We start from the raw sequence: 27,763 nt of genomic DNA, 5'->3' as shown, positions 1-27,763 counted from the left end.
TTATCTTTGAAAACTCGTAGCGATCGGGGAGGTTGCGGACGACTGGAAAAAGGCAAATATAGTGCCCATCTTTTAAAAAGGGAAGGAGAACTCGGGGAACTACAGACCAGTCAGCCTCACCTCAGTCCCTTGAAAAATCATGGAGCAGGTCCTCAAGGAATCCATTTTCAAGCACTTGGAGAGAGGAAGCGGAGCAGGAACAGTCAACATGGATTCACCAAGGGCAAGTCATGCCTGAGCAACCTGATTGCCTTCTATAATGAGATAACTGGCTCTGTGGATATGGGGAAAGCAGTGGATGTGATATATCTTGACTTTAGCAAAGCTTTTGATATAGTCTCCCACAGTATTCTTGCCAGCAAGTTGAAAAAGTATGGATTGGATGAATGGACTACAAGGTGCATAGAAAGCTGGGTAGATTGATGGGCTCAATGGGTAGTGATCAACATCTAGATGTCTAGTTGGCAGCCAGTATCAAGCGGAGTGCCACAGGGGTTGGTCCTGGGGCCGGTTTTGTTCAATATCTTTATTAATGATCTGGATAATAGGATAGATAGTGTCATCTGCAAACTTGCTGAGGGTGCAAATCTTGGGGGAGAGGTAGATATGCTGGCGGGTAGGGATAGGGTCCAGAGTGACCTAGACAAATTGGAGGATTGGTCCAAAAGAAATCTGATGAGGTTCAACAAGGAGAAATGCAGAGTCCCGCACTTAGGATGGAAGAATCCCATACACAGGCTGGGAACTGACTGGCTAAGCAGCAGTTCTGCAGAAAAGGACCTGGGGATTACAGTGGATGAAAAGCTGGATATGAGTCAGCAGTGTGCCCTTGTTGCCAAGAAGGCTAATGGCATATTGGGCTGCATTAGTAGGAGCATTGCCAGCAGATCAAGGGAAGTGATTATTCCCCTCTATTCGTCACTGGTGAGGCCACATCTGGAGTATTGCATCCAGTTTTGGGCCCACCACTACAGAAAGGATGTGGACAAATTGGAGAGAGTCCAGCAGAGGGCAACGAAAATGATCATGGGGCTGGGGCATATGACTTACGAGGAGAGGCTGATGGAACTGGGCTTGTTTAGTCTGCAGAAGAGAAGAGTGAGGGGGGATTTGAAGCAGCCTTCAACTACCTGAAGGGGGGTTCCAAAGAGGATGGAGCTCGGTTGTTCTCAGTGGTGGCAGATGACAGAATAAGGAGCAATGGTCTCAAGTTGCAGTGGGGGAGGTCTATGTTGGATATTAGGAAACACTATTTCACTAGGAAGGTGGTGAAGCACTGGAATGGGTTACCTAGGGAGGTGGTGGAATCTCCATCCTTAGAGTTTTTTAAGGCCCGGCTTGACAAAGCCCTGGCTGGGATGATTTAGTTGGTGTTGGTCCTGCTTTGAGCAGGGGGTTGAACTAGATAACCTCCTGAGATCTCTTTGAACCCTAATCTTCTATGAGTCTATGATTCTATGATATCGCAGTGATAAGTGGCTCCCTTTTTACAGCGGTAGAACTCTCTGGCCCCAGTCAGCTTCAGAGTCCCAGTGTGCTAGACACTGCACGAACATATACAAGACACAGAGACTGCCCTGAGGAAAAACCAGTTTAAGAAAACCTGCTGAATAATCTGAAGCCACCATAAATGTGAAGATGTTAGCCAAGTAAGGACAGATGCATTTCCAGTGGGTTTACATTCAAGATGTCTCTACACACTTGCATTAAGGGATTCCAATTTATCTGCTCTCTGCTGTCAGGGCACTGAGATGTTTGCTTGATGTGCTAGTATTAGCCTTCTGTCATTCTTCCAGCTGATAGTAATACATAGAGTAAAGGTCATCTGATTCATTTCCAAACCATATCTAAAACTCCAGCAGGTCATATTTCAAGTCACAAGCACTTTCTGGAACACAATTCCACACCATACTTCAGAAATTCTACGCTAAAGTTTCTTTTGATGTAAATGGGAGAAACTTCACTGATGTCAATGGAGTTCCACCAATCCATGGCTTGGCAGCAGGGAATTTGGCCCTTCACCATCATCTTGGCCTTTCTTCCAGATGAAGAAAGGCAAAGATTATGGGACTTCACTAAATACAGAGGCTTATGGGAAATTTACTTGCTAACATATACAGGAGAAAGTAAAGATAAAATGAATTCCATCTGTTATCTGTTCTGTGTTGTAAAATGTAACACACTGGGGAATAAGTCGAGATATCTTTATTTATCAATACATGATACTGGTAACGTAGAAATACTATACTGCAGGCACTATTCTGACTAGTGTTTCCATTTGGCAAGCATTCCCCCCCCTCCCATTCCTAACAGAGACTGAAATTAACATGGCTATTTCTGTTTACATGCTAGTTTGTGCACTAGCACAGGAGCGCCGCCAACTTTTTTGCTGCCCTAGGCGGCGGAAGGTCCTGCCCCCGAAATGCCGCCGCGGTCGCCACCCCTCAAATGTTAGTGCCTTAGGCGACCGCCTAGGTCGCCTAATGGGTTGCGCCAGCCCTGCACTAGCATTATCAATAATGGCAGAATTGTGGGAATATAATTTGTCAGCCAACTATTGCTCTCTCTGGTGTTTCTGTAATAGCAAAGTACAAAGTATTTCCTAATTGCAGAGGGTAACAACTTTGTGAAACACTCACTTTTGGGACTGAAATTTTCCATCCTTGATTTCTGCCCCCAGGTGAACTTTTTGGAAAGTTTGAATAAAAAAATGATTTAATCTTTTTTGAGAATGAGAAAAGTTAAAAAAAAAAAAAAAAAAAAAAAAAAAAAGACGCCCACCTCTTTTTCCAGTTAGGAAAACATTCTTGCAACCTCTTTTGAGCAGAAAAGGCTAAGGTTTGAAAGTTGCAAATGGATATTGAAATAGCCCTTAATGAGAATCAGTGCATAGTCCTGGTCTGGAAGAAAATGGATTTGGTTTGACCAAGTTATGAACACTGGAAAATCATGTACTCACTTTGCACTCAAGAGTCATTTGCTAAATGTGTTATCTGCATACCTATGTAGTTAAGGATCTGGTTTTTCAGACGCAACCAGCAACCATACCTCCCATTGCCTTCAAATGAAGCTGTGGGAGCTCAGCAACTCTAAAAATAAGCCCCCAAGTCTGTACACAAATGCTTAATTCACCATGATCTGCTCCAAAATGGTCTGGAAACTTCAAATGTTTCAGAAAACCCAGGATCACGTGGTAAGAGGGAACCTCTTCCTCCTCCTTTGACAGCTGGATTCAGGTAGCCTAAGGATATCAGTGGGGCCTGGCCAAACATTTCAGATTATGGAATCTGCATGATTAATTTGTAATATTTTGAAAGACAGCAGAGCTTGTAAGTGCTGGAGACTGACACACCTCTTTTCAAACCCTCCTATGCCCCTTCTTCTCTAAAGGTAGCCTGCAAAGGAAAAAAAAATCAGGCTTGTGCCCTTTTTTGTTTTCTATGGATGTATAAACAGGGTCTGAAAGGGCTTTGTTCCCCACCCCCAAAAATAAAACAAAATAAAAAAGGCTGTTTCCTTGTTGTGTTTTATGTTAGAAATGTAGGTCTCACCTGTCTCATAAGACTCTAGCTACAAATGAACTGATGGCATCAGAAGAGAAGGACATGGGGAGAAATGTGTAGTCATACTGTTCAAAACATTTTTGGAGGGCTTCTCTCTCCCTTCTTCAGCAGTAGCGGACAGGGGCTAGAAAAGTCCACAGCTGTATGGTGGAGAATTCCCCCAGTGCAGGCACTGCACACAACAGCTGTAGGCAGCCCTATATAGGCTCCTAAGACCTGGCAATTGGCAAAGGGGTCATGCTGAAGCAGAGGCAGGAAGGGAGTTCCCTTAGCAAACATAGCTGTGGGTGCTGTGGGTGTATAAATAGAGCAGTCTGAGGGGTCAGGAGGTACCCTAAATTAGAGCTGCTTTTAGCTGCTAGTGTGTGCCGGGGCTACACTAGTCCTTGGAAGAGCCAGTATTGGACAGGTACAAAGGTGGATTAAAACTGCTTTTGTCCCCACCCCTCCTCAGACTGCACCTCCTGTGCTGCACCCCCTTGAAGCACAGGCCAGAACCTCTGCCTTTGGGTTTTGTTCGTTTGTATTTAACTCCAGTAACTGTGGGATAGGCATGTTCATACATCAGCATCAGAATGAAGCCTGAAAAACAATTACTGCTTCTGCAAAACATAGCAGCCTGGAGACCAAGGAAGAGGTGGGAGTTACCTGTGTAACCCACATCCCTGCGACACTGCCCCTCCCAAAAAATCAAGCTAGTACTGGGGAGACAGACAGACACACACACACACAGTTGGAGGATAGCTCTAGAGGAGATATAGATTTTCCCTCATATTTTTGAGAGTGGGTATGACAGCGTAGGGAAACAGGGAAGAAATCTGTCTCATGTATAGAGCGATGGGGATAAGAGTGGTACTACAGGGGAACTCATGGGGTTGGTTTACAATGAAACCTGCCCTGGACACGTAGCTCTCTGCTTCAGCCACAGCCTCCACAGGGCCTGTGCTTCCCAATTCTGCCTCCATTCTGATGGTCCTTTGATTCCTTTCTCCCCTCACCCAGTCTTCTTTGAGCAAGCAATTTGCCCACCCCAATCTGGGGAGCAAAGGCCAGGAAGGTAAGGGGACATCCATCCTCCTCTGTCCCGATGACGCTTTGATCTGCTGCTGGGAATAAAGAGATGGTGACCAGCACAGGAAGGAGGAGGAACTCAGCATTTGGGACTGGTTTAACTAAATGACCAGCTGACACCCCTCCGAAATATGCCACCATGCTTCCCAACTCTCTTCTCCACGTTGGGGCAGGAGGTTGCTCACAGACGTTCCTCCTGCCCTTCATTATCCAGCTCTCTCCTCCATCATTGGGGGCTGAGGAAATGCCTAACAGAATGACTCAAGTGGCCTCATTCACCAGCACAAGTCCCTGTTTGGCAAGCACAACAGTACTCTTTGTGTAAATTTCTGTTCTATAGCCAAGTCACAGAGCTTCAAGCGAGCATTCTGCACACGCGCCCCAATCAATAGGCACGTATTACTTTTCAACCCATTCTGGCACCCAGCAGAACTGGTCAGGGCTCCTAAACAATCCATCCGAATATAAAGCAGAACACAATTCACCCTGCAGTTGTTCAAAACAAAATGACACTTAATAGGAGGTGGGCGGGAAAGAATTACCCCACCGAATATACTGAAAATAAACAGTGAACTAAAGCAAGCCAGCAGGAACAGAATAGCAGTATTTCACCATTGGAAGGCACTGACAGCAAATTAACAGCATAAGACAGGACTCTAGAGGAACTGGGAGTTGGGTATATGAAAATAAAATTGACATTTAGCCTGTTCAAAATATAACAGTCCTTTCCAAATTCCCTGAAACATGTCCTGGAAGGTCAAAATTTATTCTGACAGCTCAGGTTTGACTATCCAAAGAGATGTGAAAACATTTTAGTGACCAAGAGGTGAATGATAACGTAGCCAATTGCTGCTACTTTGAAGCTCTTCACTGGCTGCACTGTTGACCAGCCAATTAACAATCAGTACAGTTTACGTCATTAAATGTTAAACACAATGCATTTGGGGGGCGGGGGAAATCAAACAAACCTCACACACAGTGGGATTCCAAAGGAGATTCTACAAGATACGAATACAAAATATTAGAAGCCAAGCTACTGACCTACCCTTAGGGGATGGTCTGACCCAGTATGGCCATTCTTATGGGAATTTCTGTACCTCCACTCAAATAAATTACCTCTAGGTGCAGTATTACTATGGTTAATAATTGTCCCCATTTGTCCCTGGATTTTGAAATTTAAAAAAGGGGCTGGAGAGGCAAATCCCTTGTCATTTGGGGAGCCTACATCACTACTACTATGTCTAACCAGGCATCAAGAAGTACTGTCCTTCCCCAAAGGCCTCTGGTGGCCTACTGCACCATCCATCCACTCCGGAGGAAGCAGCTGAGAACTTCTATACTTTTAAAATAAAATATTTCAGTCCACAGTTGAGATGCAAGATGTAACAAACACTCTAGCTAAGTTCTGGGAGAATGATGTGGATGTTCGCTTTCTTTTACACTATAAGTTTCCGCTGCAGGTGTCATCCCTGACCAATTTTAAATTCTTTTTATAAAATTTATTATATTTGAAGCTTGCTCCAGTGGCTGCATAGGAATTGCAATCCATCCCCTCCTGAGTACCTTGGACACATGATAACACACCAGCCCAACAGAAACTTGAGAGTGAATCTGGATGCCAAGTAAGATGTGAAGTAACATGAGCTCTCCCATTCCCGCCCCCCCAAGTTTGTGGGGCAAAACCTGACATGTTTTGAAAAACCAGGTATCCCTACTCCCAAATGGGCCCCTGAACTAAATTTATGCTGTGTAATGCACAAATGAAAATTACTTGAAATCAAAACACAGACTCAAGCCAGTAACTCAGACATTCAAAAAGGTAGAAATTGGGGTGTTTTCCAAGAAGTGGGGTCATGCAGTATAATCCAGCTATATGGACACACAGAAATTTGCAGCATCCCTTTAAGTATTGTGTAATTTCAGCACTATTGATTTCAGTTAAACCGTGATTCAAAATCAATGGGAAGCACAGCTATACAGGAAGTCTGCATCACTTATGTTAATCCTATGGAAGACTGGAACAAAATATGAATGACAGGGCCAGTCTTAGGTACGGGAAAACGGGGTGAAAGTCCAGGCGTGCCGTTGTAAATGGTGCCTGCAGAGCAGGATTGCTCCTCCCCCCGCTGCTCTGCTGCCATCTGCAGCCACATTGCTCCTGCCCCCTGCCTTGGAGCTGCCCTTGGCCAGCAGCTCCCAGGAGCCTCCTGTTTGCTGTGCGGGGGGGGGGGGGGGGGAGCTCTGATGTCAGAATGTCCTCCATCCCCTGCCCATATACCCCATCTCCACAGAGCAGGAGAGGAGAGGGGAATAGGGTTGCCAACCCTCCAGGATTGTCCGGGAGTCTCCAGGAATTAAAGATTAATCTTTAATTAAAGATAATGTCATGCAATGAAACCTCCAGGAATTCAGCCAAACAAAGTTGGTAACCTTTGGGGAGATAGGGCTCAGAAGCGAGATGGAGGAGCTGCTGGCGGCTGCTGCGGTCTGAATGAGCCTTCAGACTAGTGAGTGCTGCTGTGCTTAAAGGGACAGTGTGCTGTCTGTCACACACTCCCCCAGTACACACACACATTGTCTCTGACAAACATACACTCTGTTTCTCACACACACACACACACACACACACACACACACACACACACACACACACACACACACACAGTATCTTTCACATTCACCTCCCACCACATACTTGTATTTTGTTGTTGTTACTTCTTGATACAGAGAATATATGTTCATTGCAAGAAGTAATTTTATTCGTTCGAAGTGTTATTTTAGTTTTTTGACTCATCTGTGCATTTCATAATTTTATTTCTCTCTCATGCTTAAATTTCATTCTTTGATTAGGGAGTTCTAAAATGCCTAACTTGTCCTGGCTGGAGTAATTAATTATCATACTATGCTTTGTCATTCATTATTTAAAGTGGTACAATCAAATAATAGTATCCTTCTAGAATGTAACTTTAGCTTGTACTAACCTTAGCAGTGCCAGTTAAAAAACATTAGCTAAAAACATATAACTTTAGACACTGGGCAGATGAAGGTTGCTTATTTTCAAATTCCATTTTTAGTTATAACTGTAAAATAACTTAAAATTTGCATGAAAATAAATGCAGTTCCAACTAAGACACCAATAGCAATGATGGAATCAAATGTTAGTGAGTTACATACATGATTGTGATCGGTAAACATAAATGCCAAAATAATTAGAAAAATAAATTCCCTTTTTTAATAAAAGAGAAAAAAAAAACTTAATCACGTATGTTAAAATTAAGTACGTTTTTAGTGGAGTGAAAAACAATTGACTAAAATAGAGTAGATAATGGCAATTACACAGAGTGTGTCTGTTAGAGAAGTAAGCAGATTTTATTTATCTCTACTAAAGACAGTGTACAAAGTATCAAACGTGTGTTTCTGATATCTGTGTTAAAGCTCCAGAACTGATACCTCAAGGCTTGGGATTGGGAATATCTTGCTGTATTATCTCCTGATTGTTCTAAATTTACATATAAACTTTAAAGGTGGCTTTAGTTGGAGTTTATATATATTTTTTCTTTCTTCATCTAACAATTAGATACAGTGGTCCTGTCAGCTAATTCCTAAGTTTTTAATCTACAAAAAACCCTAGAGTTTTCAGGTGCCTAAGTAGTTCCTGGAATCATGGTTAAAGTTTCCTCCCACTCCTCAAAATCTGAAATGGTGCCCCGTGAGCCAGGAGTGGCCAGAAGGCTGCAGAAGGGCCATGGGCTCTGGCAAGATGCAGCCCCTGTGTGACAGCATGAAGCCTGCCATGAGCCATATGCTGAGCACCAGACACCACAAGCCACAGCAGCAGTGCAGAAGTAAGGGTGCAATACACCATATACTTTGCCACCCGCACTTCCGCGCTGCTGCTGGCGGTTGCATTGCCTTCAGAGCTGGGCGCCCAGCCAGCACCCACCAGTATCAGGTTGCCCTGCCAGTGCTTAATTTGTGCCAGGGCTGAGCACTGACATCTCTTTCAATACAAATTAAACACTGGGGAAGCCAGTGGGGCCCAGAGGTGCTGGGGTGGGGAAAGCCCAGGGAGCCCCGGGGGCCAGAGATGATGGGGGGGAGGGCACCAAAATATGAGTTTGCCCAGAGTACCATTTCCCCTAAGGCCGGCTCTGCTTTAACTATACAGGGCAACTTAATGTTGATTTATTATAGCACTAAACAGAAACTATTACACTATATGTATTTACAGTAAAAAAAAAGTTGCATTGTATTAGGGTTCAATCTTAGGACTGCTGTAAAATTGTTAACTAGTGTTGTACTCCTATAGGCTGTATTTTATCAATACTTTAGCAAGTAAAAATATTAAACTTCTTGAACAACATGGTTATATTAACAGTAAGAAAACTCTGCTAAATATACCTTGCATTTTTAGATAACTGTACAGGCAGGGCATTTTTGCACATAAAAAGTATGACGCAATTTCACTGTGAGGTTCTATCAGATTGTATTGATGTCATTACAAATGTTTGCTAATACCTAATTTTGCTTTGGTGGTTGATTTCCCCCTCCCTCCCCCCCTTCATTTGTTTTATTTATGGCGAGGAGCTCTTGCATAAAAATAGAATCTGTGTTTTTAAGAGTTCACCTATGCCTTTTGCTTTCTCTGTTACCTGAAGTCATAGTTTCTGAGACCTCACAGTCATTTCCACAGCAACCAGTTCTGATGTAACATGAGAGGGAATTAAGAATTGAGGTGGTGAATATTTATTACTGTTACAACAGGAGGCAGGATAAGGGTATGTCATAATTACTTATGAGATCTTTGGGTCAAGGCAGAGTGTCTTCACATGCATTTGCACAATACCTACTAAAATGAAGCTCCGATCCCCACTGGGGCTCCCTGACCATAACAAAAAAACTAAATCATCATCCTCACTTAAATAATTGTCTAAGCCAAAAAAATGCCAAAAGTGAGGAAATGCATCAAAAACCTTGAAAAGTACATTGTATTTTTATAATTCTTTCAGCTTTAATAACCTGTATTATTAGCATCGTAAGTAAGGAGACTGGCTTAATGCATATTTCAAGTTGACAGTATTCTTTTAAATAGTTTATTCCCCGTATATAAATGACATTCATACTATTTCCAGAATATACTGATGGTTAATGACAATGTCAATTTTTTTTAAGTTAATTTTATTAAAATAATAATCAATCCTAATATGCCCCTCACAGGCTGGCTAAACAGGATGATCCAACATGAAGGCCTTGCATATTCTGATTTTCACCAACAACTAAATTTGCACGGTCAGGATGAGGAGAAAATAGTCAAAACTATATCCACACAGAAATTGGTTTGTCTCACTCAAGTGTATTTCACAAGCATGATACATTTTTGTGCCCTTGTACCCACACTATACATATAGTACAGTTATATCTTTCCATGTATGAAAGCTTACTTTTGTTACTCTATTGCCAGCTATGTAGTTAATACATTGAAAAATCAAAACAATCTGCAGGTCACCTACAATTGCTATGTAGAAAACATGCCACTATAATGAGTCAGTTTGTAGAAACTTCCCTTAGCAGTTTTCACATTCTATTTATAAATGTATCTAGTATGTTCAAGTGCTGAGGCTTTAAAGTTCTTTCAGCCCCGCCTTGACTCCTCAGGACTTGCATCTGGAGGAATCAAAAAATGCAGTACAATAATGTGAAAACTGTAGCAAACTCATTCATCTCCAGGACCAGGCTCAAGTTGTCCCAGTGCTTCATTGTGCCTGGGGAATGACAAATTGTAGCCATACAAATATAATGATCTGATGTGCTAAGGCCTTGTCTACACACAAAACGTGTACCATTTTAACTATGCTGGTATAGTTAAAGTGGTACAATACCCCTAGAGTGGACACAGTCCTACCAGTAGAAAGGTGTTTTATACTGGTCACACTGGAAGCAGAATAAGATATACCAGAATAAGGCATCTTTGTACACGCATTACTGCATCCACACTCGGGATTGTATCAATACAACTGTATCAGTAAAATAAAATAAATAAATAATAATCACAGCACAATCAACACTGTTACCAAGATACCAAAACTGTGTGCAGACCTAGCCTAAGCCATGAGTTTACGATCTAGCGGATTCATTTTATTTCAGGGATAATTATCCCTCAGCTATGTCTATGTTACAGAGCCTACACTGGCATAGCTATCCCAGCACAGCCCCCAGTATAGACACAGCGTACATCAATAGGAGTTTTTCTGCCCATAAAGGAACACTACCTCCCCAAACAATATTAGCTATGCTGACAGAAGCACTTTTCTGAAGGAATAGCTGCATTGACTCTGGGGGTTAAGCCAGCACAGCTATGCAGCTAGGAAGTGTGATTTTTTCACTCCCCTGACAGATTATCCATGCCAATATAGGTGTTAAGTGTAGATCACGCCTCAGTCACTGTGATGGTCTAGAACCAAAGGAATACTTCTACCTATTGTACTCAGCAGTATGAACACAGTTGGCAACCAACACCCACAATATTATTGCCCAGACCAGTCATGAATTTTGTTTTCAATGCACGTGTATTAAAAAAATCAAACCAATGAAGCACATCTGACTTTGCATCTGCAAACACCCCTTTTATGCCACCTCCTCTGTAGTAAGAAATAACACCCGAGGAATGAAATTACCTAAATAATATAGAGTAGCTGTTCCCTCAATTATAGTCTGGACCAGACCACAGCAAATAAATCTCACCAGAGGATTATAAGAGAGGTTCTTAATAAAATTAATGTAGTGGTGGGAAGCCAAGGGCATTTGCTGTCATCAAACCACCTCTAATCTAGTACAGTGTTTCATATTTTGAAGGCTAGCTGTGGTAAGCCCCAAACCACTTTATTATTATCCTTTATGTCAGAAGCACAGTCACATGACTGCTGCCACAATACAAATGATTTCCCATGCAAAACACACTTCCTTCTTGTTGTTAGTCTCCAAGATATACATTAGATGCTTCCTGGCCTGCTTAGATATTTGCATTAAGTACACAGTAACTATTTCTGCAAAGACAAAAAAAATTAAACCAAAACTATTTAAACTGATAGTTGCTTTGATATGAAATTTTAGAAAGCGAATGTAGAGCTACAATTCCCAACATGCTTCCGCCAGCAATTACTTGATAGAGCTGAGCAAATATTGGGGCACCCAGTACTTGATACATTTAATTCAAAACTGTTGTGAATACAACTGGTTTTTCAGACCTGGTAAGAGCCCTTTTTGCACAGGAGGAATCATAGAATATCAGGGTTGGAAGGGACCTCAGGAGGTCATCTAGTCCAACCCCCTGCTCAAAGCAGGACTAATCCCCAACTAAATCATCCCAGCCAGGGCTTTGTCAAGCCTGACCTTAAAAACTTCTAAGGAAGGAGATTCCACCACCTCCCAAGATAACCCATTCCAGTGCTTCACCACCCTCCTAGTGAAATAGTTTTTCCTAATATCCAACCTAAACCTCCCCCACTGCAACTTGAGATCATTACTTCTTGTTCTACTATCTGCCACCACTGAGAACAGTCTAGATCCATCCTCTTTGGAACCCCCTATGACAGGTTGGATCACAGAAACCCCCCTGGGAGCTGCCACCCGATGTGCCAAGACTACCCCTGCTCCTGTTTCACTGCCAGCTCAGTACTCCAGCACACTGTCTTGCTGAACCAGACACTCCCGTCTGCTTCAACAAAGACCCAGAGTCTGAATTACTTGCCTCAAAGCTGAAGGTTTACCTGAAAACAGCTCACAGAAGTGTGCTTGTCTAACACCCAGATGCCCAACTCCCCATGGGGTCTGAACCCAAATAAATCCGTTTTACGATTTATAAATTGTTCGCCCTCTATAACACTGATAGAGAGATATGCACAGTTGTTTGCTCCCCCAGGTATTAATACATACTCTGAGTTAATTAATAAGTAAAAAGTGATTTTATTAAATACAGAAAGTAGGATTTAAATGGTTCCAAGTAGTAACAGATAGAACAAAGTAAGTTACCAAGCAAAATAAAAGAAAATGTGCAAATCTAGGTCTAATCAAACTAAATACAGATAAGATCCTCACCAGTTCCAGAATGCTCCCTTTTACAGGCTAATCTCCTTTTAGCCTGGGTCCAGCAATCACTCACAACCCCTGTAGTTACTGTCCTTTGTTCCAGTTTCCTTCAAGTATCCTGGGGGGGGATAGAGAGGCTCCTTCTTTAGCCAGCTGAAGACAAAATGGAGAGGTCTCCCAGGGGTTTAAATAGACTCTCTCTTGTGGGTGGAGACCCCCTCCTCACCCTGTGTAGAGTCCAGTCACAAAATAGAGATTCGGAATCACATGGGCAAGTAATATGCCCATGCATGACTCAGGACTTGCAGGTAGCAGCCATTACCCACATGCTACCTTGAACATCCTCAGGTAGACTTCTTATGTGGATTGGAGTCTTCCAAGCTCTTTTGTCTGTTAAGTGCTTCCTGATTGAACACTTAATTTGCACATTCATTTCCCAAGAAGTGACCAAATGTTCTAATTAAGGCTACTTAGAAATCACGCAATTATACCGCCAACGTTCATAACTTTGAAAACACAAATGGTGCCTGCATACAACTAGGATGAACATAACCAGTAGATCATAACCTTTACATAGATGTGTTACATGGCACATGTAGCAAAACCCTATTCCAGTTATATCATACATACATTTATGAACACCCCCCGATAAAGCCTTATGGGGTACACTGTTACATCCCCCTTTCAGGTAGTTGAAAGCAGCTATCAAATCCCCCCTCATTCTTCTCCTCTGCAAACTAAATAATCCCAGTTAGCTCAGCCTCTACTCATAAAACATGTGCTCCAGCCCCCTAATCATTTTTGTTGCCCTCCTCTGGACGCTTTCCAATTTTTCCACATCCTTCTTGTAGTGTGGGGACCAAAACTGGACACAGTACTGCAGATGAGGCCTCGCCAATGCTGCATAGACGAAAATGATCACGTCCCTCAATCTACTGGCAACACTCCTACTTATATAGCCCAAAATGCCGTTAGCCTTCTTGGCAACAAGGGCACACTGTTGACTCATATCCAGCTTCTCGTCCACTGTAACCCCGAGGTCCTTTTCTGCAGAACTGCTGCTGAGCCACTCAGTCCCTAGTCTGTAGCAGTGCATGGGATTCTTCTGTCCTAAGTGCAGGACTCTGCACTTGTCCTTGTTGAACCTCATCAGGTTTCTTTATGCCCAATCCTCCAAATTGTCTAGGTCCTATCCCTACCCTCCAGCGTATCTACCACTCCTCCCAGTTTAGTGTCATCTGTAAACTTGCTGAGGGTGCAAATCCATGCCATCTTCCAGATCATTAATGAAGATATTGAACAAAACTGGCCACAGAACCGACCCTTTGGGCACTCCACTTGATACTAGCTGCCAACTAGACATGGAGCCATTGATCACTACCTGTTGAGCCCGATTATCTAGCCAGCTTTCTATCCACCTTATAGTCCATTCATCTAGCCCATACTTCTTTAACTTGCTGGCAAGAATACTGTGGGAGACCATATCAAAAGCTTTGCTAAAGTCAAGGAATAGCACGTCCAGTGCTTTCCCCTTATCCACAGAGCCAGTTATCTCGACATAGAAGGCAATTAGGTTAGTCAGGTAGGACTTGCCCTTGATGAATCCATGCTGACTATTCTTGATCACTTTCCTCTCCTCGAAGTACTTCAAAATTGATTCCTTGAGGACCTGCTCCATGATTTTTCCAGGGACTGAAGTGAGGCTGACTGGCCTGTAGTTTCCCGGATCCTCCTCCTTCCCTTTTTTAAAGATGGGCACTACATTCGCCTTTTTCCAGTCATCCGGGACCTCCCCCTGATCGCCATGAGTTTTCAAAGATAATGGCCAAAGCCTCTGTGATCACATCTGCCAACTCCTTTAGCACCCTCAGATGCAGTGCATCCAGCCCCATGGACTTGTGCTCGTCCAGCTTTTCTAAATAGTCCTGCACCACTTCTTTCTCCACATACTGTGCTGCCCAGTGCAGTAGTCTGGGAGCTGACCTTGTTCATGAAGACAGAGGCAAAAAAAAGCACTGAGTACATTAGCTTTTTCCACATCCTCTATCACTAGGTTGCCTCTCCCATTCAGTAAGGGGCCCACACTTTCCTTGACCTTCTTCCTGTTGCTAAAGAAAGAAACCCGAAGAAACCCTTCTTGTTACTCTTAACATCCCTTGCTAGCTGCAACTCCAAGTGTGACTTGGCCTTCCTGACTTCTTCCACTTCTTGTAAGCTTCTTTTTTGTGTTTAAGATCTTCAAGGATTTCACTGTTAAGACAAGCTGGTCGCCTGCCATATTTACCATTCTTTCTACACATCGGGATGGTTTGTTCCTGCAGCCTCAATAAGGATTCTTTAAAATACAGCCAGCTCTCCTAGACTCCTTTCCCCCTCATGTATCAGAGGGGTAGCTGTGTTAGTCTGAATCTGTAAAAAGCAACAGAGGGTCCTGTGGCACCTTTGAGACTAACAGAAGTATTGGGAGCATAAGCTTTCGTGGGTAAGAACCTCACTTCTTCAGATGCAAGAAGAAGTGAGGTTCTTACCCACGAAAGCTTATGCTCCCAATACTTCTGTTAGTCTCAAAGGTGCCACAGGACCCTCTGTTGCTTTTCCCCCTCATGTTATTCTCCTAGGGGATCCTGCCCATCAGTTCCCTGAGGGAGTCAAAGTCTGCTTTTCTGAAGTCCAGGGTCTGTATTCTGCTGCTCTTCTTTCTTCCTTGTGTCAGGATCTAGAACTCGACCATCTCATGGTCACTGCCTCCCAGGTTCCTATCCACTTTTGCTTCTCCTATTAATTCTTCCCTGTTTGTGAGCAGGGAAGACTGCATGGGGCCCACAATTTGTAGGCCTCATAAACATAGGCCCTTCTTCCCACGCCAAAACATATGGAGTATTCTCTCACCCCTTAAGTCCTAACCATAACCTTTTCACAGGTCCAGGACTCCCTAAAAGGGTTAGTGGGGCTGTTCCATTCCATATTTCTAGCCAGGTATGCCCAGGATAATGATAAATACCTTACTAGTGATTATTTTTTTTAAATGTTCTATGTACATGAAAACAATCAGTATAAAATTGAAGAGCAGGAAGCAGCTACACAGACAGCCTAATTACATACATCAAGGTAGGAAAATCAGAGCGCAGCCAGAGACACAGGAAACAGCAGGAAATTTCCATAGTTCTTGTTAGGTAACTCCTTTATTTTTTATGTATTATTCATTCTTTTTGTTTAGTGTATATACTGAGGTAATACTTACACTTTGTCATATCCAGAGCTCCAGGAATATCCTGTCTCTCTTAATGAGGGTTTGATTTTACTTTCTTGAGACATGACACCAGATTGTTTCCTACTGGATTCATCCATCATTAAAAAGGCAGCTCCAAGGCATTACAGAGCTGCCCAGTTCATAATAATGAAAATTTGGAAATATTTTCAGGTGTTTTTAATGCCAACCTGTAATCTTTTTGTTTAACTTTGCATATTACTACATAGTCATCCCAAACAATAGTATAAAAAAATAACTAGTTTTCTTTCAAGTCAATTGCAACTAGAGATCTACACTGCAATTTGGTCTCACTCTTTGGATAATATTTACAAAGCAATAAAGCCTGTCTGGATATAATCTGTTTCTTTAACCACTAGAAAAGTTAGCAACAGTCCAAATGGAAGGTTTTCTTTCTATATAATTGCTTTGGTGTATAATCCAAGTCTTCGATGGGATACATTATTCTTCTAGCAGATACAACTGGGATACTCTATTCATCTGTCAGTCTTTCACAGTTCCAGCTACTTCATCAGAGGATTGTAAACACGAAAGATCAATGCTTCAGCTCCTGTGCTGCTGCAGATGTCAGAGCTGTAAATATGGTGCGATCTTTCGATTTGCCACAAGAGCCTCAATTCCTTCCATTTCCATGGGCTAGATTTCACCCAAACCAGTTATTAGCAACTTTTTTATGTTGAAGCTCCTCCTCATTCACCTTGGGATGCAGTGGCAGATGGACACCCCCGTTCCCTTGCACCATGTCCAACATAGTTGCCATGGTCTCTCCTTTCTCTGTTCTTTTTCTTTCTGGCATCTCCTTTTCTCACCTCTTCCCTCCCGCCTGGCTTGTCTCTTTCTCTTTTGTACATTTTTTCCCCTTTTTCTTCTTATACTTTGTTCTCTTTGCTGGCTCTTCTCCTACCCCGTTCTGGTGGTTCTGTTACCCCTCTCCATTCCCTCACTTTACCAGATAGCTACATGTTGCTTGGGGTGGGGGCATCCAGTGGTGCCAACAAAGCTGGGGGAGCCAGAGCAGCAGAGAAGAGAAGCCAGGCATTAAGCCTGCACCCTTGTACATGAGACCTGTTCTCACAGCCAGCTACATTAGGGCTCAACAGACGCAGGGAGTGAAGCGGGGGCTGCTTTTAAGAAGTCATGTGACAGTGTGTTTGTGGTGTGTGCAGGAGTGGGGATGGGTCTGAGGCCCTGCAGCTTTCACTATCCACTCTCCATTAATACATACTGTCTTCCCTTCCCCCCCGCATCCAAACGAATGTGGCACTCCTATGGGGGCCTGCCCCTCTACACTGAGCCAGGGAGTCTCAGAAGGGTAGGAGAACATACTATTCTCATGCTTCAGAGTAATTTGTTTGCCTCAGAGGTCACAAAGGAATTTCCCCCTCATATTTAGCATTATACAGGTGGCCAGGTGCATCATGTTTTGTTTGGTTTCTTTGCCTTCCTGTGAAGTGTAAGTCATTGGACACTGGTGGAGGTAGAATATAGGATTAGATGAAGCAGTTGTCTGATCTGATATGGCAAATCGTCTGTTCCTAACAAAAATGGATAGCATAGTCTTTGCTGCAGTCTTAATCTTAGCTACATCTAGTGTTCATAGTCCCCTAGGAACAATTGACTTCTGTCTGTAGAGGTATGAGGACTTTATTATGACAATTATCTTAAAAAACATGATATACCACGATAGCCACTACAGTATTTCCCTGCTCAACCATACATATGTGAATGTATTGAACAGGTGTTGGTAGAAGGAATTAACTTTAGTAACAAAAATTATAATGTTCACTTTCTCTATCACACAGTGTGCACAGAAGGCTACAACTCCAGACATGTGTTGAGTAGCTTCAAGAATGAGGCAAGGACACTAATGTCAATTGCAAAAGGCAGTAATTGTTAAAACACCCAAGCTATATAAAACCCCCCAGAGAAATACAGGCAAGCTCTGAATGGAGCGATATATTGAACCAGCCCCTACCACTACCAAAAAATGGCATGGTATCTTTAATGACAACACCTCTGTTTTTAAGATCTCATCTGAAACGCCAGGACATAATAAACTGCAAGGAACTCAACTTGTCTCCCTCAGAAGGATGAAAGGCTGAGTCAACGGTGGTGCAATTTGAACCCATGACTCCAAGTAGTCTCTGTCATTTCAAACTTGGGTCTTAGACAGCCAAGCCATTCCCTCCAGCTGTACCTTGTAATACATGACCTTCATTCTTCCCAAACTAGACTATTTCCACAAATCAGGTCATACAAAAGTATCAAAGAAATGGTGAAAGTCTGAAGAATTATCAACAGCCTAACATTAGTTTCTTTTAACCAGGAAGTTCTTCAAAATATCAAACTATTTGAGAGGGGGTAATTTTATATTTGTCTCATGCTCATTTGACATTTATATTAAAAAAGCATATGAAAAAGTACAGATAGTCACATGTAAGAAAAATTATACAAAGACAAATACATCAAATAAACCCTGATTTACCCATTACATAATTAATCCACCAGAAAGGCTCTTGAGACAGTACACAGAATCATACATTGAGCCTAATGTTTCACATTTACTCCAGTTTTATACCAGAGTAATTGCAATGGAGTTCAAGGTGTAAAACTAGAGTAATGCTGGGAATCAGGCCCTTGTGTAAGAATGAGGGATCTGGTAGGCAGATGTTATCTCATGGCTGGAGATACCAAACCATTTTAGACAATACATGCAAGAAACATCACTTACCTAAAGCTCTCTGGGTACTCAGCGAGAGCCATGTTGATGACATCGAGTGCATGCTGATAGTGCTTTTGGGCTGAAAAAAGGAGAGCCAGTAGATGAAGTGAATTCATATCATCTTTGCACAGTTTCAGTGCTTCCTGAAGGTGTTCTATAGCATCAGAAATCTGAAAAACAAGAAATATTTTAGTACCAGTCACATAACTGATCTCTTTCCCAAAGGTATGAAACTTTTTACACACTCATGACCATTAGATATCTTGGCATCCTACTTGGGAATGTGGTGGGAAAACTGACTTTTGAAAGAAATTTACCTGCCAGCTCAAATTAATGGACTGTCAGCCTAGGAAAGCATGACAAAATGGCTGGGGATGAGAAAAGGAGTTTTTTGCCCCAGTATGAAGTAGGTGGCATGCAGCTGCTATTGCAAGGTTTCAGGAGAGGTGGGAATAGTAGACATGACCCAATACTCCCCTTATTGCTTTGGCTTTTGTGGTTCCATGCTGTGCACAGACCCAATAGCCATACCCCTAACATGACCAATTCCCATCAATCACGGGGAACTGCCAGGGTTTCTTCGCATGGTATGAACATATACATTTTTTCTGATATACTTTGTGTCTTATGATCACTGCACAAGGCCACTCATGATTTGGCCCAAGAAAGTGAGATCTAAATGATGAAAGTCCAAAGGTAAAATATGCTTAGGATTCAGAACAGTGTCAGGAAGGAGAAATGTCTCTGTTAGTTGCAAGGTAAAGTGCAGTCCTGACGCTTACAACAGAGGAACATCATTGGAATCAAGTTCCCACCTGGTGGAAACCTTAACTTCTATAATGAATGCAAATGCAACATCCAGTCTATGTGGTCTGACATCCTATCTTTATGCTGTCTGTTTACAAAGGAAGTTCTGAATAGAAATCTTGTTCCTTGGTTATTGGTAGCAAGTTTCATGGAGGAATTTTGTCACCATATAGAACATCTTCCAAGGTGTGAGGATTTGGGATTACATCACCCAGAATTAGTGTTCACTGATGAATGCCTAAACAAACAACATTAGACGATATGCCTGACAAAGTGGAATTTCACTGTTCTTTTCCTTATATTCCCGTTTTTTGGCTACGTGAACTGCAATTCCATCTCTCCTCCTATTTCCAAACTTCCTACTCAGATATGATTGCCTAGCATTCCACCATGCTGGAGTTGTCATAACTTCCATAGATCATTCCTGGAAAATAGATTCTATGTCATAAGGTACAGTGGCAACCAGAGAAACGTGCAGACTTGCTCTTCCCTCAGAGTTGTGCAAGGAATGTAGGTTTAGGGGTCCCCAGGTAAAAAACGGTTGAGAACCACCGTGTTAATGCACCCACAAGATTTAAGCATACATGAGTTTGATTACATTTGCAGGCACAAATTGACTAATTGTGAGCCTGACTTATACATGCAGATAGCTTTTTGAGTTTTCCATGGGCAAACTGACATCCTCACAAGTTTGGCAAATGTGTTAATGGAGGCAGGCTGGCAATTTGGTCCTAAATAAGGAAATCAGAAACTCTCCAGCCAGCATTTGCTGCACTAAGGTGGCATAACATCAGCCATGGCCATTCCTTCAAACCTATGACTATCAAGCAGATAATCACATGATGCTGAAATGAATGCAGTCTACACATATTTTTCACTCATCTGTAGGATAAGCCCTTTCTTTCAGCATTTACCTCTCTGATGGATAACTCTTCCCTTCAATTCCAAAAATGCTAAGACCCAGGACAAGAGCTATCTGATTTGTTGGCTTTCTCCTTATTCTAGATTTACCTTTATTCCAACTTCTCACTGGATTGATTAAAAATTCTCTAGAGAAAATGAGGTTTCATTTATCCAAGTGGCTAGAGAAACCAACTTTCATTTGTTTAATCCAATATCTTTCAAAGTAACACCTACACCTCCCCCCACAAAAAAATGTAGCAACAAAATTAGAAGATCCTCCTGGTGTTTATCAAAGTCATAAGGAAAGATCTGATTTTTTTTCATATTAAACATGCCTACCACTTTATTATTTAAGTAGAGTCAGAAAGGGTTTCTTAGCACAATAACAATGTTAGTACCCACACAGAATTCTCCTCCTACAGCATAATTAGGAACAGTGGACAAACACAGATGAGAAAAATAGCACTTAATGTCAACAGACTCTACTCCTTTACTGGAAGCATTATACAAGTCAACTTGCAATAGACCAGACAGAAAAATTATGAGGTAAATTTCCAGAACAATAATACCAAGAAACTTGGCAGAAGTCAATGCAGACTTCTTTGGAAAGGCAGAGACTAATTATCTATTGACAGATGCCACAGCTTATTAATTTGAGTAGCTATGGAATATGGGAAGCCTGGAAGTTTGAAGCCCAGATGGGATTCTGAAACTCCATGGCTGTACCGTAGGTAGGTTGCCAGCTCAAATTCCCTGCCAGTGCTGTCTTAACAGCAATCCCATCTCAGCTGCACCACAAGTCCTAGCAGGGCCTACAATAGGAAGATGCTACCATTATCTGATTCATTATTCTGTTAATAAACAGAGGAAAAACATTTTGCAGGACACACGTGTACAATATTGTGCATGTTGCAATGACTGAGCCACAAAGATATTGCTATAAAACGGAGCTAGTGCCTTCCAGCACTTGCAAAAATTGCCACAGAGTAGAACATTTACAACATTGCCTCCTATTTTAGGGTTTATTTTGGTACACATTTGCTTAACCAACAGGCTGGGAGGTTACCTTTCTCCTCCAGTTCATATGCATGAAGTATGAAGACTTTAAAAGCAATTTGCAATGGCAGAATATATCTTTATATTTACAGTGGTTCAAGTACAATATTTCAGATGCAATGACTTCAGGCCCCTTAGATTACATGACTTACCAACCCCAGTCCTGCCAACTTCTGTATCAACTGTGAGTTTTAGGTCATTAATGAAACACTAATATTTGGCAAATCTTTTGCATTTGCAGTGTCCATTATTTCATGCTATAGGATGGGGATTATAGAAAGGAGAAATTTCATTGGCTAGCAAAATTTCCCATTAGAAATAGCCTTGAACCAAAATACTAAACACCCAGAGCTTTAGCAAAGCAAGGATCCAAATTGTTATGACTTGGGCCTATATTTAGCTTTTACTGCACAGGAAGCTGGTATATTTGCACAGGATGGTAATTCGACTGCTATCAGAAATCCAAGCCAGGACACACAGAGACTGTGTGATGAAACTCAGGCTGCTTTGGTTAGTCTGAGAGCTAGCAGAGACAATCAAACTACAAGGTCTGTCTGTGTCCAGGAGTCTCATCAGAACACAGGTGACGTGTGTGGGGGTGTGTGCAGGGTAACATGCCCCCCCCCCAGATTTCTCAGGACGCCTCTCGCTAGGACGCCCAGCAGCGAGGAAGCAGCAGCTCCCCCTGGAGATGGCACTCACCATGTGTCCATACAGTATGGGGAGGGAGGAAGCACCAGGGCGGCTGGCTGCAGGCTGAGCACTGAAACAGCAGCAGCCTCCAATGTGCCTATCAAGGAGAAGGCGATTTGGGGGTGTCATATTCCCCCTTCTAACAAAAAGTGACTGATAGTGAAATTCCACATTGGAGAACTATTAACCGAAATTCCTGTTCACTGAAATGGTCCAGCCCCAAGCACCACTTCACCCTGGCGCCACCCACCCTGATGGCGCATGGGGAACTGTGCATCCCAACTGCGTTGCCCCTTTTGTTGGTCTTGTTTTGAACACTTGCTAAATTGACTGAGGCTAGTTCAGGCAGGAAGGGAAGGCTGCAAGTCCTGCAAGGGGCTGGGCAGCCACAGGACAGACAGCAGGAGGCAGTTGCCAGTGTATGTTGTCTACGTACATACCAAGTTTCAGGGGCTGGAGGTGGAGGCAATGCATGCGGTAGTCATGTGCCTCCACACAACCTTTCAATTGTGCCCCCCACTACCCCCAGTTACGTGTCACCTCTGCGTAAGAAGCTTATTTCTATAAACCCAGGATCCAGTTGTTTATATATTATAACTTAGTCCGGTCTCTTCTCTACCACAGCAGACACCACAGGAATTTTTAGCCAATCTGTTCTCCCTGAAATCATGTTCAAAAGGGAAAAAAAATAAAGAGGACTATAGGAGAAATAGCTTAAAAATGTTTTCCCTACTATTTTGCATTCACTTTTCCCTTATTTAAGTACAGACACTCTTGAAGTCTGTAGATGCTTTCTGGAAATCACTCCTTGAAACTTCAGGTCTTCATTGGCAGCCAGCAGATGAAGTTGATCAGTGAGTGCTCTAATCCTCTGGCTGTCTTTCCACTCCTGTTTTCACAGGAAGGAAAGTCAAATCAAATAAAACAACTTCAATGCAAGTTTTAAAATGGTCTGAATATTGTTTGTGGTTGTTACGGATCTGACATAAATTTACTTGGTACTCGGCACAAAACATGGGAACCAGGACCAAAAATTAACAGGAGTTCTGACTGCTCAGTGGGGTCCTATTTCCACGGAAACAGACTGGCAAAAACATGGTAAGACTTTTAATGCTGACTTTTCAGAGTGACATTTTAAAATGTTCACTCTACCTTACTTTTGCTGATGAAAACTCTGTTACCACAGAAACAGGAGGAGGAACACAAATAGCACCCTGGAGTTGAGAGCTAGAAGTCTCATTTGTCAATTTCCTTGGTTGACTGCCAAAAGAGACCTGCCTGGGCGTAACCAACACCTGCAAATACTGGCCGTGGCCAGGTACTTCAAGTTTGCGGGGGGGGGGGGGGGGGGGGAGGGAGGAAGGGAGATAAAATAAAACTCTCCTTATAGATCTGAGCATTTTTAAATTGAGATAAATTTAATTGAAAAATGTTCCAAAATATGTCCCAGGGACTGATCCAAAACCTACTGAAGTCAACTGGAGTCTTTCGCTGATTTAGTGGTAATGGAATCAGGCCCTAGAAAAACACCACCACAATCAAATGTGGATGTCTAATATAACATCACCATTCTCTTTGGTGGTTGGAGGTACTCAGTCCTGTTCCATCCCCACCCCGAGGAACACTTCTAATCACCCCGCCTTACTTTGATTTCTTGCTCTTGTGAAGGAGGAAAGTTTGAGTTTTTTTCTGATTCCCTTCTCCCTTCCCAGACAGTGATTTTAAGCACATAGCAGAAATATACATTGCTGAAAATATTCCAGGGAGGCCTCTCAGGCTAGGGAGTTTTTCCAACTTCCTTAGCACCGTACTGGCTCAGTTGCTGGTCTTGCTCCATTAAAACAAAAACCAAACAGAACATTTTCATCAATCTATGGGAGTCTGAGACCTATATTTTTCAACTGCATTTAAGATATCTTATTCAGTGCAGTGTGGCCTAGTGGACAGAGCACTGGATTAGGATTTAGAAGACCTGGCTCTATTCCTGACTGTGCCACTGGCCCGCAGGGTGGCGTTGAGCAAGTCATTTACTTTTCCGTGCTTCAGTTTTCTAATCAATAAAAAGGGGATAATGCTACTGACCTCACTTGTAAATGGGTTTGAGAGCTATGGATGAAAAGTGCTATATAAGAGCTAGGAATTATTATTAGTAGTAACTGACTATAAAAACCACAGATCTGATTTTTCTCAGCCATAGACATTTATGGCCAACTGCACAGGACTGGACTCTTTATTTCTTAGCACTTTGTTACACCCCAATAAAAGTTTTGTGACATTCACTAGTTAATACAATCGGTCAGAGGTAAAAAAGAGAAAAAAGATAATCTATCCTGCAGTTAATCAGAAAAAGAACGTTAGATACTTTAAATAATTAAGGATATTAAAAATGCATTACCTAATGTTTATCATTAACTAATTTGGCAGAAGAAGAACAGGATATTTTACAGCAGTCTAAAAATAAAGATGTCTCAGGTATCTCTACTCGCTCCAAGCATGCTTTAAAGATTTATACCCTGCTAGACGGAGAAGAACTGGGGCAGCATAGCAAGGACCAGACCAACACAACAGAGGTATAGGGTTCACACATCTACTAATTGGGGATAAATGGTAGAATGTCAAGGAGAAACACACAGGTGGGAAAGAGATAACAAAGGAAGTGGGTGGGGGAATAACATACCGAATGAAAAAAAACAAGAGGAGAGGGAGATGATGAAATGAGAGGTGAACAACAACATTAAGACTAGCACCTGGAAAAGAGAAAGGGAAACAACTTAAAACCTGATGAGTTAATAAAAGGGGGTGGGGGAGAGAGGAAATAATTACAAAGAAAATCTCCCTTTTATTTTTAAGAGTAGTGATTGAAAATACCTATTACAATATTCTTTTAGCATTTTTATTCAAGGAAGAAGCAAATCAGACTGCCTGAATGAATAGCCAAAAACTATCACCAAAAGAAGAGTAGCTGGATATTGTTTGAATGAAAGGCCTGAGTAACCTGCACTGTCAGGCATACAGTAGTTGATGACAAAGGCAAATCAGCTGTTTTCGTGATCCTTTCTATTTGTATTCAGCCTTGCAGCACACTGCTCTTATTATGAAAGTGTTACAAAAGTGACATTAAGAGTATGCACACTTGGACCAATTAGTTTAACCTAATGAACAAACAGCTCACCTAATTATCTTGGGAAAGTAAGACGTATCTGACTGTTTGACTCTGTGGTATAGACTAGGGAAAGTAATCTGCAGTGAACAGAAAGCCTGCTAAGGAAGGAAAATAAGCTGATCCAATTTTCTAATCTATCTAAGAGGGTTCTTAATAAACAGGGACTTCTTTAAATAAAAGGTATTGGCTTTGAAAAGATAAAAGACAAGCTTTTTCTTTAACACGGCATGGTTTTCTTGAGCTAAAACCTGCAGTCACATTTGACTGCCAAATAATCCTATTGCCTGGAGGTTTCCAGAGCCCACAGAAAGCTTAACTAAAGATGCTGAATTATGGAATAAGCAAGTCCTTAATAGGGATAATCTGAGAATTGGTTCGATATAGTACCTTACCAGGAACAAGACAGTGTTTGGGCAGGAGGGGACTATGACAGGGGGCAGGGTACTTCCTGGTTCCTGAGGAACAAGAATTAAACACCTCTAGCTCATCTTCACTCTTCCCTTCCCAGATGCTTAGAGCAGGACCTATAGGGCACTCCTTGGGATATGAAGCTGGATGAATGACTTTGAACAATCATGCTTGGTAACAGGATTGCAATGAGCCCCAAGCTGGGGAGTTTCTGCTTACATTTATGTGAACTTATTTTGATTTCCTGGTATCAACTTTGTTCAATTAGGAAAAAACAGTGATGACTCTGACTGGGTTTGGTTTCTTTCTGTTAAGTCACTCCACCAGCTTCTAGTGACTCAATGGTTGACTGTACCAAAATTGCCAGCATTGCATATACCTGTCTGACAAGAGCCAGCTGCAACGAGACGTAGAGGATGATTTGGTGGTCTTCAGGGGCCAACTGATGTGCTCTGTAAAAACAAATGAACAATAAGAAAAGGGAAGTGAGTGTCATACTGTACTTTTCATAATCTTCTCTGCCAGAAGGAAGCCACAAATTACTTATATATAAAACCATATTCCAAGAAGAATTCTACTCCCACAAGTGCAGAGCAGATAGTAACCAGACAGAAGTATGTGAGTGCTCTGCCAGCTGTGCCAAGTTCATGAAACCAGCAAGTAGGAACAGCAATAAAAATGCCACGCATCAGGATTTTATACAGCCAGATGCTAAGCTTCACACACTTGCAGAACACCATTTTGACAGTGTGAGATAGATGAGTTATGGCAGGGCCTTTAGCTATCTGACTATGATGGAGAAGAGGGCTGTGCAAATCGGCAGCTTCTAATTCATGACCTGCATCCTTTGTGACACTGTTTTAAGCGATTTAGGCCAACTGAAGTAACACTCGAACTGCCTTCTACCACTGACACTAAAACACAACAGCCTTTCTCTCTTCCTGGATGTTTTAATGAGAGTTCTACAAACAGAGAGGGATTAATACTGAAAATAAAAAGCATCCCATCATTTGGGTTTCCTTTCAGGATTTTTGAAGGGTCACTCAGATAACACTCTTAAAATTGTTACTGACTCCACTGCGGCCGACACAGCTAGTTCATCTCCTAGTGCTCTTTTGCAGTAATACCTTTACACAACAGGAAAGACTGATCATACCAAAGAGATGTTTTCTAACTCTTTGGGCTGTACTCCAACAAACAGAGAACTCTGCACCTGTGCTGCCCTACCATAAGCAAGTGCAGTTGAAGAGTGTATGAGGGAGAAATGAAAGACTGACAAGCATGGCAGCTAAGCACTGCCAAACTATTCATTCACTAATAAAAAGATTTAAGAGTTACTGCTGGAAACAAAAACCACATACCATTTCAACGTCAGTTACCACAAAGTTCTCACATAGCTGATGAGAAAAAAGCAATTGCATTGATGATTTTAATTAACGGCTCTAGAATCAATTAGTTTAACTTGGACAAAGAGAGCCCTTTAACTCTACTTGTTTAGAACTTCTCTCTGAACCTGTGGCCAGTGTGTTCCACACCAAAGATATTATTCATCTGATTAGGATTTGACAATGGATATATCATGTTGCAGTATGTATAATCAACATACTGATCTTTTTACCAAAGACCAAATCCAACCCTGATCCTGACTACTGGGGTAGGGTGGGCTGCCTGTTTTTTACGTAGTTATTATAAAATATTCAATAGTCCCTTTAACAATAGACGGAAGGGTTAAAAAGGGGGGGAAGTTCACAGGGGTGTATGTGAACACTGACTGACAATGGCTTGGGAAAGAAAGAAGAGCTGCTATTTTGTTGCTCAGCATCCCCTTAAAGGGCATTAAAAAATAATCAAACTGATGGAATTAGGCTTCCAGCTGAGAGACCCGTGTTTAAGGATGGCTTCGGGATTCTATATCATGGGCTGAGAGTCTACATGTACTTTGGAACTGATAAACATAAATACACTGAGACACAGGGTATTAGCTGGCTGACTCTTGTAATGCCCCGGCTTGGCTGAACTATGAG

At 42.1% G+C, this 27,763-nt stretch overlaps 1 protein-coding gene across 5 annotated transcripts in view; it reads right to left on the bottom strand.

The window, feature by feature from the left end:
- Positions 1 to 27,763, bottom strand: part of TTC7A (tetratricopeptide repeat domain 7A) — a 280,895-nt gene that overhangs the window by 133,453 nt on the left and 119,679 nt on the right. For all 5 annotated transcript variants that reach the window (XM_065589566.1, XM_065589568.1, XM_005311464.5 and 2 more), the window contains 2 exons: positions 26,119 to 26,191; positions 18,719 to 18,879 (listed from right to left, as the gene is read on the bottom strand). In XM_065589566.1, coding sequence (XP_065445638.1) covers positions 18,719 to 18,879; positions 26,119 to 26,191 — 234 coding nt within the window. The remainder of the gene's footprint in view (positions 1 to 18,718; positions 18,880 to 26,118; positions 26,192 to 27,763) is intronic.

Source organism: Chrysemys picta, chromosome 3 (assembly GCF_011386835.1).
Source record: "Chrysemys picta bellii isolate R12L10 chromosome 3, ASM1138683v2, whole genome shotgun sequence".
Classification (NCBI taxonomy): Eukaryota; Metazoa; Chordata; order Testudines; family Emydidae; genus Chrysemys; species Chrysemys picta.
This window is presented reverse-complemented; position numbering and strand designations above follow the sequence as displayed.